The sequence below is a fragment of the Sitophilus oryzae genome, unplaced genomic scaffold, assembly GCF_002938485.1.
Source record: "Sitophilus oryzae breed Bouriz unplaced genomic scaffold, Soryzae_2.0 scaffold_1657_pilon_pilon, whole genome shotgun sequence".
In the NCBI taxonomy this organism is placed as follows: domain Eukaryota; kingdom Metazoa; phylum Arthropoda; class Insecta; order Coleoptera; family Curculionidae; genus Sitophilus; species Sitophilus oryzae.
The window spans coordinates 1,178,694-1,194,291 of NW_022146344.1; the positions used below are offsets into that span (position 1 = coordinate 1,178,694).

At 32.3% G+C, this 15,598-nt stretch overlaps 1 protein-coding gene across 5 annotated transcripts in view; it reads left to right on the forward strand.

Moving 5' to 3' along the window:
• The window catches only part of LOC115880742 (CREB-regulated transcription coactivator 1), a 53,553-nt gene that overhangs the window by 27,123 nt on the left and 10,832 nt on the right, over positions 1-15,598 (forward strand). For 2 of the 5 annotated variants that reach the window (XM_030898018.1, XM_030898021.1), the window contains 7 exons: positions 933-1,133; positions 3,824-3,957; positions 4,085-4,232; positions 6,522-6,665; positions 8,775-8,828; positions 9,179-9,271; positions 12,753-12,926. In XM_030898018.1, the coding sequence (XP_030753878.1) occupies positions 933-1,133; positions 3,824-3,957; positions 4,085-4,232; positions 6,522-6,665; positions 8,775-8,828; positions 9,179-9,271; positions 12,753-12,926 (948 nt within the window). Of the gene's footprint in view, positions 1-932; positions 1,134-3,823; positions 3,958-4,084; positions 4,233-6,521; positions 6,666-8,774; positions 8,829-9,178; positions 9,272-12,752; positions 12,927-14,160; positions 14,167-15,598 lie in introns of all 5 variants that reach the window. The other 3 variants (XM_030898022.1, XM_030898019.1, XM_030898020.1) reach the window with 3 other exon arrangements.

The following is a 15,598-nucleotide window of genomic DNA, read 5'->3' on the forward strand; positions in this document are numbered from 1 at the left end:
AGTCAGCGTACTTTTCGGCCGCGATTACGCCTCCCGTTCGCTGTTCTAGTCGGTGTGTGATGTGGTTTTTTAAACACATCTTGTTCTGGATAAAAATATCGTCGCACGTCGCGATGACCAATTCTGAGTGCGGCTGTAAAATAGAAATAATTTTGCAATGGCCCTTCAGTTCTATGGTGTATTGAGAAAAATTAGAAACTATGGAAGAAGGACCTCCGAAGCATTTTTTGAATATTAATATTAAATTAAAATCGCGTATTCGTCATTTTTGTGAAAATGTTTATAAAAGTGAACACTGGTTATGTGGTTGTAAGGCACTCAATAAACTTTGTTGATGGCCTTGTCTACTATTTTATCTAACAGACACGTTCACAGCTTTGTTTTTTTTACCTAAATTTAGTTTTTTTTAATTGGTTTGATAATTTTTTTTAACTCATTACGTTTTTTGTATATTTTATTTTTGTCACTTCAAAATTAAAGACTTTAATAAAAACAAATAAAAAAGCTTTATTGTGTTGGTAATAATTAAATTTGGTTAAATAAAATATAAAAATGGTTAAACTTTAACTATTCACTATTATTGCATTAAACAAAAAAATGTTTAAAATGGTGTGTTTTGAAATCAAATCTAAAATTAACACTGCATCTTATACCGTATGATCGAAAAAAAACGGCGTCCAGTTGGCTTGGAAATGACGATCGATGACATTCCCCATATAATTTTACATATAAAATGACAGCGATGTTCATTTCATAGCCATGGCTGACGCCGTTTTTTTTCGATCATACGGTATAAATAATGAGGTATCCAAAAAGAAAGTCCATATTATATGAAATGTAAATTCTATTGTAGATAATTTGTTGGCTTGACTTGTTTTCCTTTTACCAAATTATTGATTAGCCCTCTGTAATTTTTCATTTAAACCTTTCAGCCGAACGAGGAGTGTCCCCAAACAAGAATGATCAATCCAACCACGCGACAGAGTCGTACGAGATCGCCCGGCGGCCCCATTCGAAGTACCAGAGACAGAAAACCCTCACCTTACTCCAGCGGTCCCTATCTTAGTCCACCATCTGATACGGGTTGGCGACGTACCAACAGCGATTCCGCTTTGCATCAGAGCGCTATGCAGGTAAATTAGTACTGCGTAAGCAGACATATATATATATATATATATATATATATATATATATATATATATATATATATATATATATATATATATATATATATATATATATATATATATATATATATATATATATATATATATATATATATATATATATATATATATATATATATATTGCGATCACATTTCCAATAATCTTTTAACCCCAAAAAACTATGCTTAAGATGTTCTTTATAGACCAGGCCATTGTAAGAAGAATAAATCTGACAACTTTGTGACGCCTTAAATCGATGTCTCAGGCTTTTACCTTCACAAATATTTCGTGGTTGTTGGGTGCAATAACATTCAATACATCTCTCTCGGAACAACATATATGGGGAAATTAAAACAACTTTCGTTGCACATCATAATACGACCACCAGCAAACTCCATAAGACGACGCCTGGTGTCATTGATGACGTCCAACGAAAGTTGTTTTAATTTCCCTTTCCCAGCTTTCTCACACCGATAATATCAAGGCAAAAATGGATTCCGGCAATTCAATGAAACAAGTGAATAGACAAAGTGCCCATTACATAATCAAAAAATTAAATAGGCATATATTACGAGAGAATAAAGTATAATTTGATCAATATTAATGGTATACTTTTTTAAATCAACCTAGCACAACGCTAGTGGACAAGTAATGAAGACCGATGTGTTGAGTGGCAACATACAACATTTATTTGATGACGACACTCGGGAAGCTCCAGAGATACTATTGGCAGATTATGAAGCAGAATTTGGTCCAAGTATACTCAAATGGGAAGTGGAAAAAGCCATACAACAGGCAAAAACAAACAATACTCCCGGACCAGACGAAATACCGGCTGAACTAATATAACTTCTCGACAACGACAGTATATCAGGCTATCGCTACAAAATTTAATCGAGTCCAACATCTGAATCTGAAATCGTATAACGTGGACAACTATGACATACGCCTTTTAGTACTTTTATACTACAATCAAACTGCTGCTGTTAAGGTCCATGAAGGAACTACAAATGACATCGCAATAAAACGAGGAGTAAGACAGGGGCGTGTTTTGTCGCCGTTATTATTCAACTTGTATTCAGAGAACATTTTTAACGAGGCTTTATCTGACAGAATAGAAGGCGATAAAATTGGAAGCGAGATCACAAATAACGTAAGGTACGCAGACGACACCGCCATTGTCGCAGAAAGCATGGAAGACTTGCAAACGCTGCTAGACAGGATACGTGAAGCTAGTTGCAAATGGGGTATTAATATAAATATCAAGAAGACGAAATGGATCTTTGTGGGTAAAATACAAATTAATCCAATCCCGATAAAAATCAGCGGACACAAAAACAAGTACTATATTTTAGATATTTAGGAAGCTGGCTAAATAGTGAAAATACATGTGACGAAGAGTTAAAGGCAAGAATTGAAATGGCACGTAGAACATTCAAAAAATGGAATACCACGCTCACTAATAGAAACCTGTCACTGCAAACCCGATTATGAACACTACGTTGTTACATATTACTCTTCTTTACGGATGCGTGACATGGACGCTAAAAGTCGAGAATATAAATAAAAAAGAAGCTTTTGAAATGTGGTGCTACCGGAGAATCCTTAAGATTTCTTGGACCAAACATACAAGCAACAAAGAAGTTCTTGTACAGCTAAATAAAGATTGGGAACTCTTAACCACCATCAAGGCCAGAAAGGTTAGCTACTTCGGACACATAATGCGTGGCACCAAATATTATATTCCTCGTTTGATCATTCAAGGAAAAGTCGAAGGTAGAAGATAGGTAGGTCGAAAGAAACTGTCATGGCTGAGATATACGGAACTGGGCCGGTCTGGGGGTTCAGCAGAAGATAGAGAACTCTTCAACGAAAGAGTCATGGAGATCGCCATCGCCCGAAGACAGGCGCGGCACCGCAAGTAGAAGAACCACAGTTTCAACTACAAAAAATAATTACTACAACAAAAAAACGTTACAGCCCAAATATCCCATTATGTCCCCATTAGCAAAATCGGTGCGTAAAACTATGCTCGCTACCGTAGTTGAACTCATTTAAGAAGTTTTATTGGCTTGGATAATAAATTATAATACAAGTTAAACCTTCAGCAGATATCAAAATACTGTATAATCGAAAAAAAAAACGGCGTCAGCGATGGCTATGAATTGAAGATCGCTGTCATTTTATATGTAAATTTATATGGGAAATGTCATCGATTGTCATTTCTTAGCCAACTGGACGCCGTTTTTTTCGATCATACGTTATTTACCTCCTTTTTTTTGGACTGGACTGGATACTTACAAATTATACTTCATAACACTTTTAGAATAATTATATAACAAAGTCTTCGCGAACTCACTATTTAAAGCCCTGTATTTGTTTAGTCAGTTGATTACGGTATTTTCCGATGGTGGAAGCAGCGGCGTAGAATATACCAAGCCTATAGTAATGTGTCTAATAGCACACATGAGCCACTTTTCCAGCTAAATAATTGTTCTTTTTTCTCAATTTTTATGGAACCGCTACGATTTTTTAAATATATTCCAGGTTGGAATTGTTCCATTCTTTCTAGTATAACATTTTATAATATCATAAAAAAAGATCTAGAGACATTTCCTGTATAATTTGTTTCTTTCAAATTTTCCGATACTTTCAGGGAATGGGTATGGAACGCGGTGACCCCTCTCAACGAGTCTCGTGGGGCATGTTACCCACCATGAACGGCCCAGAAAGGATACAAGACGGAAGACCCAGGTCCAGTTGCGACTTACCCAGAACACCCGGCATCCAGTAAGCATTCATTATCTATTTATCGACGAAATAAAATCAAATTAGTGCGCGACAAATTAAAAAATTTGCCGTCGAAAGGGCACACATTTGTGTTAAATTATTTTTAAACGATCCTATCGTATTTTTGTATATACCCGTCGGCGCATGACCCGGGCATCGTTCAAATACCGATCGGAAATAACACGGGTTCACTACCGGACCTGACCAATATGGATTTCACATCACCGATTCACGTACCACTTGATCAGGATCAAGATAGTTCACCTTACAGTTCTGTAAGTTGTTTATTTTAAAACTGAGTGTTGATTAGGACTTGTGTTAAAATGAACACATCAGACACTTATTAGTTATTAAAAATTTGCTAATACAGTTGGAATTTCAGTTTTTTCTACTTACATTGTAAGTGTTTTTAGCGTCGAATTATATAATTTATTATAGTTTGCTGTCAAATACAGTTGATATTGTTTATTAGAAAATTAAGTATATAATTAGTTTTGGCATTTCGATGTTTTAAAATTCTTTATAATAGTTTTTTAAATTAATTAGAGCTAATGATACAATTGATGAAAAATCTAATCTTTCGAATGAAACCTTAGGGTGGTATTGAACCAAATTAAGAGTCTTGATTAGATTAAATATATTAAAAGTAGAGCATGTCACCACAATTAAAATTGGAAATTTTGTCTCAGTAATAGATACAGCGTTTTCTTTGCTTATATAGAGTTGCATTTTGTGAATCGTCGGTAAACGTTGATTCGCCTCTATTATGAATAAACAAACAATAGTTTCTTAAGTGTATCTTGCAGACATTTTAAACCATAGGTATTCCTAAATGATACATTAACGTGCACAATTGTACATTGTTCTTTTTTGACCTATAGTCTGTTCAACGACAAAATCTTTGATAGTGATAGATGCATCTGTCATTTTAATTTCAAAGTAGTTTATTTTATTTTACTAAGAAATAAGTTGGGTATAATTGGAACGCAAAAGATGAAACTAATATAATTAAAATTTTAGTGATAATATGAAGAGCGAGTATACATAATATAACCATGACCATAACAAATGACCATATAATTACTTCAAAAAAATTATTATGAAAAAATGTATAAAGCTTCATTCAGAACCTCCAAATTAGTGGTTTCAATTAGCGTAGAAGTTTATTCCTGTAATTTCAATTTAAGAATTCAGAACGTCAATATTAGTGGTAGTAATTTTCAATTAGTGCAAAAAATTAACAAACTTAACTTTTCCACTAATTTATACTTCAAAATTTTCGAGGAATGTCATTTTGGCCTTTGATCCTTAAACTTAAACTTTTTAAGTTAACGTCTCCTTTTTGCTGCCAGTGCTAATCTGGACGGGGCCTACTTTGTTTACGCGGAATCCGAACCGAGGTCCTCGGCTATATCATGGTCAATGGCCTACCGGCTTGTCAAGTGTCTAATAGACTCTTACTCATAAGATATCCGATCTCATCCGGCCTCGAACCGGCGTGAATGAGCAGTGTGTTTCAATAGATTTTACTCTTTTGTCTTTATTGGACAACGGCACGATACAGAATTTCGAACCGGTCACCCGTCCATCCACTATTATCGCCTTACGTCGCTTAACTTCGGTGTTCTAATGGGAACCGGTGTTTCGACGTAGCTGGGCCGTTGCCCCCTTGCCTTTGATCCTATTCTTCAAGAGAAATTGTGGTTACAAATCAAAAGTTTATTATTTTATAAGCTAAATATTAGGCTATCTCTGTGGATACAATTGATTACCACAAGCTGTTGCTAGGATATTCTATTAATTTTAATTGTGTTTTTTAGACATTATGAATGATCGTAAACTAAAAAGTATAAAGTGTAATTGAAACCACTAATTTATTCTACTAATTGCGAGGTTCTGAATGAGGCTTACAAATCTAACCGAGTTAATGTATTTCAAAATAAAAATTTACAATGTGTGTTAATACAGAACAAATAAGGGTGTATGTTAAACAAATCTATAAAAAGGAACTATTTCTTATTTTCAAACTTAAGAAATTTCCTTCATTTATTATTATATTTATTAATATAACTTATGTACAAATAAAAAAGTTTTAATATTGCACAGGTATAAATAAAACACAAGATAAAAAAATATTAATGATAATTTCAATAATTTACAAACTCAATATTTTATGGAATTACTACATTCATAGTTACTATAATCATATACGATCGTCAATAAAAGTTTGCCTATTTATATTATTTGTCTGAGACTGTTTGTTATGCATATCTTGCGGACGATTTAAACCGGGTATGCTATATTTTTCTGTATTTATGCCCACTTGCACCGTTTATATAAACTTTGTTTAAAGGCTAAACAGTGATTAACTATACATATTTTATTATAGTTAATCACTGTTTAGCCTTTAAACAAAGTTTGTACAAACGGTGCAAGTGGGCATTAATCTGAGATAGTCAGTTGATGTGTTCATTTTCAAAATACCCTACATAGACTTCACAACCTTTACATTTCTGTTATGTTTTTTATTTTTTTTTATTTTTACAACAAATCAACATTTTCAGAGTCCCATAAATACCAGTCCTTCGACACTGTCTCCAACTAGCATGATGGCTGGCGTGCGAACACATAACCGTTTTAATTTTGCATCATCACCCATATCACAACCTCTTTCGGTAGGTAGTGCTTCTTACCAACAGCCTCCTAGTGTAAGTGTTGTAAATAACGTACTTATTTACTTTTACTTTAATTTCTATATTATTTTGTGCAATTTGTTTAATAATCAATCTGTTTGTTCACATTATACTGGACAGAAGTGATCATCGAACGTCGTTTCAAGGGTCACTGTAACGCCGTTTTTTTTCAGCCATATAATATATTAAAGTTTAACGTGAAATTAAACTTATGACCAATGTCAAGTTGAAATGAAATTAACAACTTTTACTAATTTGACTAAATTCTCGTTTTAAGACAAATTATTTAGGAGAATTTTGTGTCTGGTGTTTCATAGTTAATTTTTTTAAACTAATCTTTTGTATTCTTCTAATCATTTTTATTTTAATATATAATTCTAAGACAAGATTACATTAATGAACCCTCCACAAAGATATAAAAATTACTTTCATGTTGGGTGTACTAAGACTTTGTAAACAAATAATATTTTAAAAATAGCATTATTTCGGTATAAAGCATATCAGTATGTTAAACGGACCATTATGTTTTCAAAATAACATGCTGTGTGAAATTTAGTGCGTTTGGGGGCAAATTATATGATAATTTTATCAAAATTTAGGAAGAAAATGAATGCACTTATATAAATAAACTAAAAAAAGTTATTTATTACAACAATATTTCGACAGGCGGTTTCGTTTATTATTATTTTTTAAATTTCTATATTAATTAAAATAAAATAATTTTTAGTTTACTTTCAAGATTTGAATTTATATTTTTATTAAAATAGTAGTAGATTTTTTCTCTGCGATATTTGGATAAAATATATTTGATATACCTTTATTAATAATGTCTGTTACTATATGTTATTATTTTTATTATATAGGGTGTCCCAGAAATAAGAGTAAGTATTTTAGGGAGTGGTAGATTGGGCCAAAAAAATCATATTTTCTCTTTACCATTTTTAAAATAGACTAATAATAACCGAATTAATTTATTTTGAAAAATTTAAAAAATAATGGTAACATTTTCAGTGCCGCCGGCAGCAATCGATAATTAGCCGCAAATACCAAGCAATTCCCATCGACTAGAATGATTTAAAAACGACGTGGAACATTCAGATTAAAAGTAAAAAGTATTGGTTGCCACAAAATACATTCATATGCCATCTCACACTCTAGTTTTTGTGAATAAACTCCAAAATATTTGATATTTCTATTTCAATAATAAAATTATTTTTACAGGCTTACCTTATATTTGCCTATTGTTTTTAGTTTTGTCAGAGGTTTACTGTTTTAAGTAAAATCTCAAAAGAATTGGATAACCTAAAAATGCCATCAGCTGATCTGTTTAAGTGTAGGTTAAACATTGACTATTTACATATCTAATAGAGGGCGCTGATTCTGAACTGTTGAAAAGCTGCTATAATTGTCCATTATTTAGTTTCATTATTTCAGTTTACTAAACTGTAAAAAAGGTATTTAAAATATAGTAGACGATGCACTGTACTCAATAGATACTACAATGATTAAAAAATATACAATGAATAAAATTACCCAAGTATTTTTTTGTATAAATTTAAAAATGTAAACTTATAATGTATGAACATACAGAATGTGGATAACGTAGGAGGTGGCAACATTGGATTCTCTCGAAGCACTATAAACAAATTTCCAGAAACTGAACAAGCGTCATTCAAAAGTTTTTCAATATTTTCCGGAAAATGTCAAGAAAAATATAAAAATTTCAACATTTTTTTTCGCAAAAAAACCTTATGGGCGGGTTTCTGAGGTCAAAGTTAGGTCTTAGTCGTCGTTAGTTAGTCGCTTAATATTTATTATATATATATATATATATATATATATATATATATATATATATATATATATATATATATATATATATATATATATATATATATATATATATATATATATATATATATATATATATATATATTGGCATTCTTGTTGGGAAATATCACAAACAAATTACTTAAACTAGTTAAAATATAATGCGTCAAAGTATAGGGTGAACAAACAGGCAATATTAGCAGCTTTTTGTTATCTGTTTCTATTATTTTTAATTTGCTACTATAAGCGACAGATTTTTTTATTTTGCACGTTTTTTTTGTTATTTTGTTTCAGAATCATTTATTAGTTCCCAGTAATTCTAGGTATCACCATCGATCTTTATCTCAGGTAGGTAGGTTTATTTTTAGTGCCACTCTATATACAAGAATATTCAAGAAATCTTGTTTTAAACAAACTGATCTCGATTAAAGACTTGAACGATTTTTTGATATTTGCCGAAATGATTTGTTTACACAATAACATCTTTTAAATGATTTATTATTAATTCTAACATCATCAGATAATTATAATCATCGGAAACACGCGATTTGTTAATCAAAACAAAAACAATTTTCCTTGGTCATTGATCTTTCTTTTTTTATGATTTTTCGGTTTTCTACTTTGTACGTAGCTAGTTTGAATTATCAAGAATTTTGAAATGAAAACCAAGTATGCCTGAGGAAATTTTTATTTTTCAGAGTGATAAAAATATAGGCCTGGATGCATCCGATTTCTCACAGCTTGGCGCCATGGCTGGCATGTATCACCCAGGATCACCATCATCACCAGTTGTGAGTTTAATATAGTCTATAGTCTGTCCAGCGAGGGAAAATATTTGATTTTGACAGACAACGTCCAAAAATGGATTAAAAAACTGATAATTAAAATAACAGGCAATAACTGTCACTGTCATATATTATTCTTTTGCTGGACAAACTAAAGATCCATTACCTTTGTTCAGGGAATGGAAGGTAGAAATAAGGAGAATCACCTTGTTTGAAAAAGTGGCAAACTACAATAATAGTTAAAATAATAGCCAGGGTAACGCTAATAAGCAATAACAATTCGAACTGATCTTAGCGGTTATAAAAATTGGTGAAAAATAGTGACGTTACGCGCCATCACAAATCGGATACTTTTCCGTGTTTTTAATTATTTCCTGCTTTAACAACTATTGGCGCTTTCTTTCAAATGTAGAACTTTTGCTACAGCAGCGCCTTCTTAATGGTACCTCATTGTTGGACACTTTCTATTGCACTGATGTAATTCTTACGTCTACACTCCATAATTTGCGGTAATATTTTCGATTTCGTTGAGCTGTGAGGTTCTATAAAGTACGTCTACTGGATCTGTGTCTATGAAAGGAATGCGGACAAAAAACATTTAAATAAACAGCAATATATTTTATAAATCCCTACCTAAATAGAAGCGGCAGAAAACACTCCGCCCACTTATTTCATTGGCTACTTGCAAATTTGTCGAATTTTTATTGATGGGACAAATCGCGCGTCTAATTTTTTACAAGAAACATCGAGAAAATATCGTTTCCCCCCCTACAGATGCCCAGTATCTTCAGAACAGATAGACGAACTGTACACTCTTGAATTTGTTTTACAAAATTTTATAGCAAATTTCTATACTTCAGTTATTTATCCAAAAGAACTCTTTTGTATACAGGCCTGGTTATTCTAAATTCGTTGTCTGAATTTAACGTGTAATATAGAGATTCAGATATCGTAATAGAGAAATTATACTAGTGCCTCTTTTTTACCCTCTCATCCTCTATATTTTATTTTGAACTTTGGCAACCCTACTATGAAGTAATATATTTTGACAATAATTAAACTTTTCTGTACACTGAAAATTCTATACTAATTTATTGTTACTAAATTTAATAAATACAAATTCAAAAAAATACAATTTAAAATAAAATTACAAACGTGATTAGAAGGAATAAAAGCGTTTAAGCCAACTGTCCTTTTTTTACTTTTTTCATTTTGATGTAAAATTCATTAGTGATGGGATAACTCGAGTGAAAATACGCTCGAGTACTCGATTATTGAAATAACCGACATCGCTCGATTATGAACGAGCGATGCAAGTGACGAGTACTAAGCGACGAACGCAAGCCATCCTAGAATGAAATAAATTGAAATCCGATTTTAATGTGACATACTCGATAAGAAGTCGAGCGAATTTTCTATATACATTGCAGGTAGCAAATTTATACGTATATATATTTATCCGTTGCGTATCTGAGGGACAAAATTTTACGACCTACATCGACAATGCTTCGAAATAAACTAAATCAAGCGATCCAGCGAATCGCTCGCCGCCTGCTACTTGCCATCCATCACCGAAAGAATATGTGCCCTGTGCACACAACTTACTGCTTGGCGTTAACGAGTACTTAACTAACCAAACTTGACTCAACCAAACCGTATTTTTAAATACGAGTGATATTTCGTTCGAGCGATCACTCGGTTATTGCAATCGCTTGAAACTCGGGTACTCGATTATTGAAATTAATCGGTTTTTCCCATCACTAAAATTCATGTAAGAAATAAATAAAACGAGGAATAAATGGCGTTTCTCTTTCTTCCCAACTTATACATATTTTCTTATACAATTATTTCTGCACACATTTTGATTTCTGTACAAAATAATAATTTAAAAACCAAATATAAAGAAATACATTTTTACAGCACTCATTAACAGAAAACAGCGTATTTAAAAGAGTTTTGCTAATTCGAAAAAGGTAGTTTTTTTATAAAATGTTTTCTACATGTTAAAACTATTATTTTCTATTATTAATTAACCTAACCAAACCAAACTTGACAACTAGCGTAGAAACCGCCAACCCTGTATTTCCTTGTGTCTCTTAGAGGTGTGTAGTTCGTGAACGAACTAGTTCCAAGAACTATTCCGACCCCGGAATGAAAGGAACTAGTTCCTGGTTTCTCAAAGGACTAGTTCCTCAGGACCTATTCCGGGATCGAGACTGTGTCCGATATAGAATAATATGCGACGGCGACGGATCGGCTAGCGCGCGTAGCCCGATGGTAGGCAGGAGTGGGGAGTGCCAGACGTACGTTATCGGATCCGGACCTAGAGGAACTAAACTAAATAAAAGACTAGTTTACGTACGAACGGATCGGGCCAGCGCGATCGATGCTAGGCAGGAGTGGGGAGTGCCAGCCTTATGCCGTATGTTATCGGATCCGGACCTAAAGGAACTAGAGGAACTAAATAAAGACTAGTTTACGTATGGATCAGCCAGCGCGATTGATGCTAGGCAGGCGTGGGGAGTGCGAGCCGTATGTTATCGGATCAGGACATAGAGGAACTATTAAAAGACTATAGTTCACGGGAATCTGTTCAGTCGGCAAATCCGAGATATACTACAAGGCGACGACAATGGATTCGGTCTTGTCTATTGCCGCAGCCGGCGCGGCGTAATTACCACAGAAAATTGTCGTGGATACTGTTTTTGATTTTTAGTTTGTTTTTTAAATATTTTATGGGAATGTTTCACTTTAGGTCCCTAAAATTAAGGAATATCTTATAAAACGAAGTAGATATTCTGAATTTTTAGACAAAAACAAAAAGCTTGAAGTGAGGAAAAATGCAATTTTTCGTAAAATTTTTGTAATATTTGCTCCAATTGATTTGTGATATAGTTTTTTAAATTCTGATTTGAGTTTTTTTTAATTTTTTTTATTTGCTATAAAACTTACCTATATGTTTTTAACATACACAATTACACGTCTCGTTATATCTCCGTACATTATAAAAATTATACAGGTCATACTGTGAATAGTTCTGACTGACAACGAAACGCATTAACAAGCAAGGGGGATGTCAATGTTAGTCGGGAACTATTGTGAACTAAAGACCTAGTTCAAAGAACTATTCCTCTGGAGGAACTAGAATTAAGGAACTAGTTCCTCCCAAGGAACTAGAATTCCCACCTCTAGTGTCTCTGTCCGTCAGCTGATCACAATATAAATCAAGGTTTATCTTTATCTTGCGCTTTAAAATTCAGGAAATCCGAAAAATTGAGAAAATTCAGAATGATCAGGCTGTTATATAAAAGAAGGAGTTTTTGTTCCTATTTATCTTCATGAGTTTAGCTGATTGCGCGATTTTGTGGAATCGTTCGCGGTAAATGCATATTCCGAATTTGGTAATATGTTGATTTGAATGATCTTGAACTGTTTCAATATCTGTTTATATTTAGAACAAGACTCTTAATTCATTACTTCTCAACAGTTATCGCCTATTGACGGGTACCGAAGTCCGAGACCCAGCCCTCAACCATCACCAACCCTGGGTGGACGACACTCTGCGCCTTGTAGTCCGGGAGAGCCCAGCCCTTTATCAAACGATTACCATATCCAAAATCAAAATATGCAGTTCCAGCAACACTTTGAACAGTTGACAGTGGTGAGTTGTTTCTTATTTTGTTCATTTATGGTTGTTTCTATATTAACACTAATAAAAACATACGGACGTCATTTGCTTTGTATCAAAAAATTCGTTAATTTTATCATAAAGATAATTTAAAGTGTATTCCTTTTAGTTGCTTTAAAGATTTAAAATTATTTTTATTTACAAAATGATTTCCTATAGTTTTTATTATTCAATTTTTGCATTTATCATCTGGTTTGTAGTTGTAAGGGTAATGTATAAAAATAACAAACAAAACAGAGTATTTAGAAAGTATGACAAAATATAAATTGGATAAAGAAACTAAATCGAAATAAAATTTTGCATCAAACGGAATAAACGTAGTTATAAATTTTTTCTATGGTATTCTGTCATAATTTCTATTTTAATGGGATATGTTACTTTATTAACACATTTTCATGATGCATATATAACCAGTATATTTCTACGCATGGTGTGACGTCACATGGAATACACTGCCTGTGTAATGTAATACAAACTGGCATGGCAGCTAACACCAAATAAAATATACTAGGGCAAAAAGTTTATCCAGCCGGCTTTTTGAATAACGATCGATGACATCCTCCATATAATTTTACATACAAAATAAGAGCGGCCTTTATTTCAAAGTCATCGATGGCGCCGTTTTTTTTTCGTCATATTGTATTTTTGATGCCTCTTTCTAAAATTTTCATAGTCTCACTGTAATTCAAGTACTGACACAATATATTTCCAGATTTGTACACTTAACATAAAACCAATGCAAAAATGCGCTATAAATCCGCAAAAATTCAAATCACATTCAAATGTGTCAAGTGAAATGTCAAACAGAACTGACAGTATTGTCGCTTTTGTATCTAATGCATGAAGATTTCGATAGGTGATTTTTCCAAAAAGTGACAGAAGGTACAATTTACCTGTGAATTAAAATGACAGAAACAACTGTCACTGGCGTATACCCTCTGATTCGACACACTTTTGCCTTTGGACTCTCCTTCCGTACTCTTAGTCTTTTTATACAATGGATAATATAGTTTATTAACAAATGCTGCCATGTAAGGTCTGTACAGACGATGTCATCATGTGCTGCATATCGGCGCATTTGGATTTTGTATATAGCATACCGGTTGTATATGTATCGTGTAAATTTTTAAATTAAAAAAAGGAACTGTGCAATGGAAATAAAAACTATATAAAACATTAATACACTAATACTGTTGTTGCTAATCAGGGAGTGGTAAGTCATGTTTGTTATACCTAGTGCACTAGATGTTCACCTTATGCCCCGATATATCCTCATCGAAAAACATTTACGTCATCAGTCATACGGCTTTTTTAGTTCTTTGATTTGATATGATCTAACTACGTATTCAGCCAGATCTGCATTGACTCATTAGATTAGAGATTCAGCTTCCATACATTACGTGCGCAGTCATTGAGAGACTATTGCCTATTCTGAATTATGTTTACGAAAACGCAATATTAAAAAAATATTAGAAAATTACATTCTGTTTATAATAGTAACTATATTACATAATGGTATGCACAAAATCTACACAATCACAATGACAGGTATAGTCTGAAATCATATATGATTTCGATGAACGACTCCTAAAAAAAATGATTTACAGTAGTCATATACAATAGCAAAGTTGAAGTCGAAATGAATAAAATATATTTATGATTATACCATACAAAATATGATAGGTCGCTTAGTTCTTATATATAATCTATTCAGTGAGTTAAAATGACGTTGATACTAAAAGAATTTCGGACTTTATTAGTCTATAGTTATTTTACCTTGCACCTGTGTAAGTTAAAATAAATAAAGACAATGGAAATCCGAAATTCTTTTTAAAATACTGAATCATTGTCTGTCTAGTACTTTTAAAATATGACATCTAAGATCGGATTGACTCTTATATCATATAGTTTTCAAATGGTTTAAATGATATTGTTAAACTTCAGTTTAACGTAAACATAGTTTCTACAGCATGTCCCCGGATCGTCTTTACAAGAGGAAAAACTTTTTTTATCATTGCCATTTTAAGAAAAATGCATTCTTCATAAAAAAATGCTTGTTTTAAAATGGTTAATCCCGTTTATATTTTTCCGAATTTCCAGACCGTTTTAGAAAAATTAAGAAAATGTTAAAGAAGCACAAAATTTATTTAGTTCAATGCTATGGAAAGGGTTATGATAGTTATCGGAAAATGTAATACTTTAACTGCAGCAAAGAATATGATGTTAATCGAAATTAATAATAACCATTTATCAAAGAATGAAATCCAATTGATATTACCATACGCCTTTTGATTTTTAGGATTTTTAGGAAAAAATTCATTCCTATTTTTATTTTTTCTTAATTTTCTCTAAAACAGTATGGAAATTTGGAAAAGTATAAACGGGATGTACCTTTCTAGAACAAGCAAAAGTATTTTCCTCAAAATGTAAAAAAAATTTTTCAAAAGGTCTAAAAACGTTTTTCTTCTTGTAAAGACAATCCAGGGACATAATGTATATTGATCGATATCTTAATAGAATTTATAATAATGAAAAAAGAAAAAAATCAAAGGTTAATTGATTAGTTAATTGATATATAATAACATTTACCTACTGCTAGTGTTTAAATTTAGTTACATTGTTTTAAATCATTTTTAATATCATTA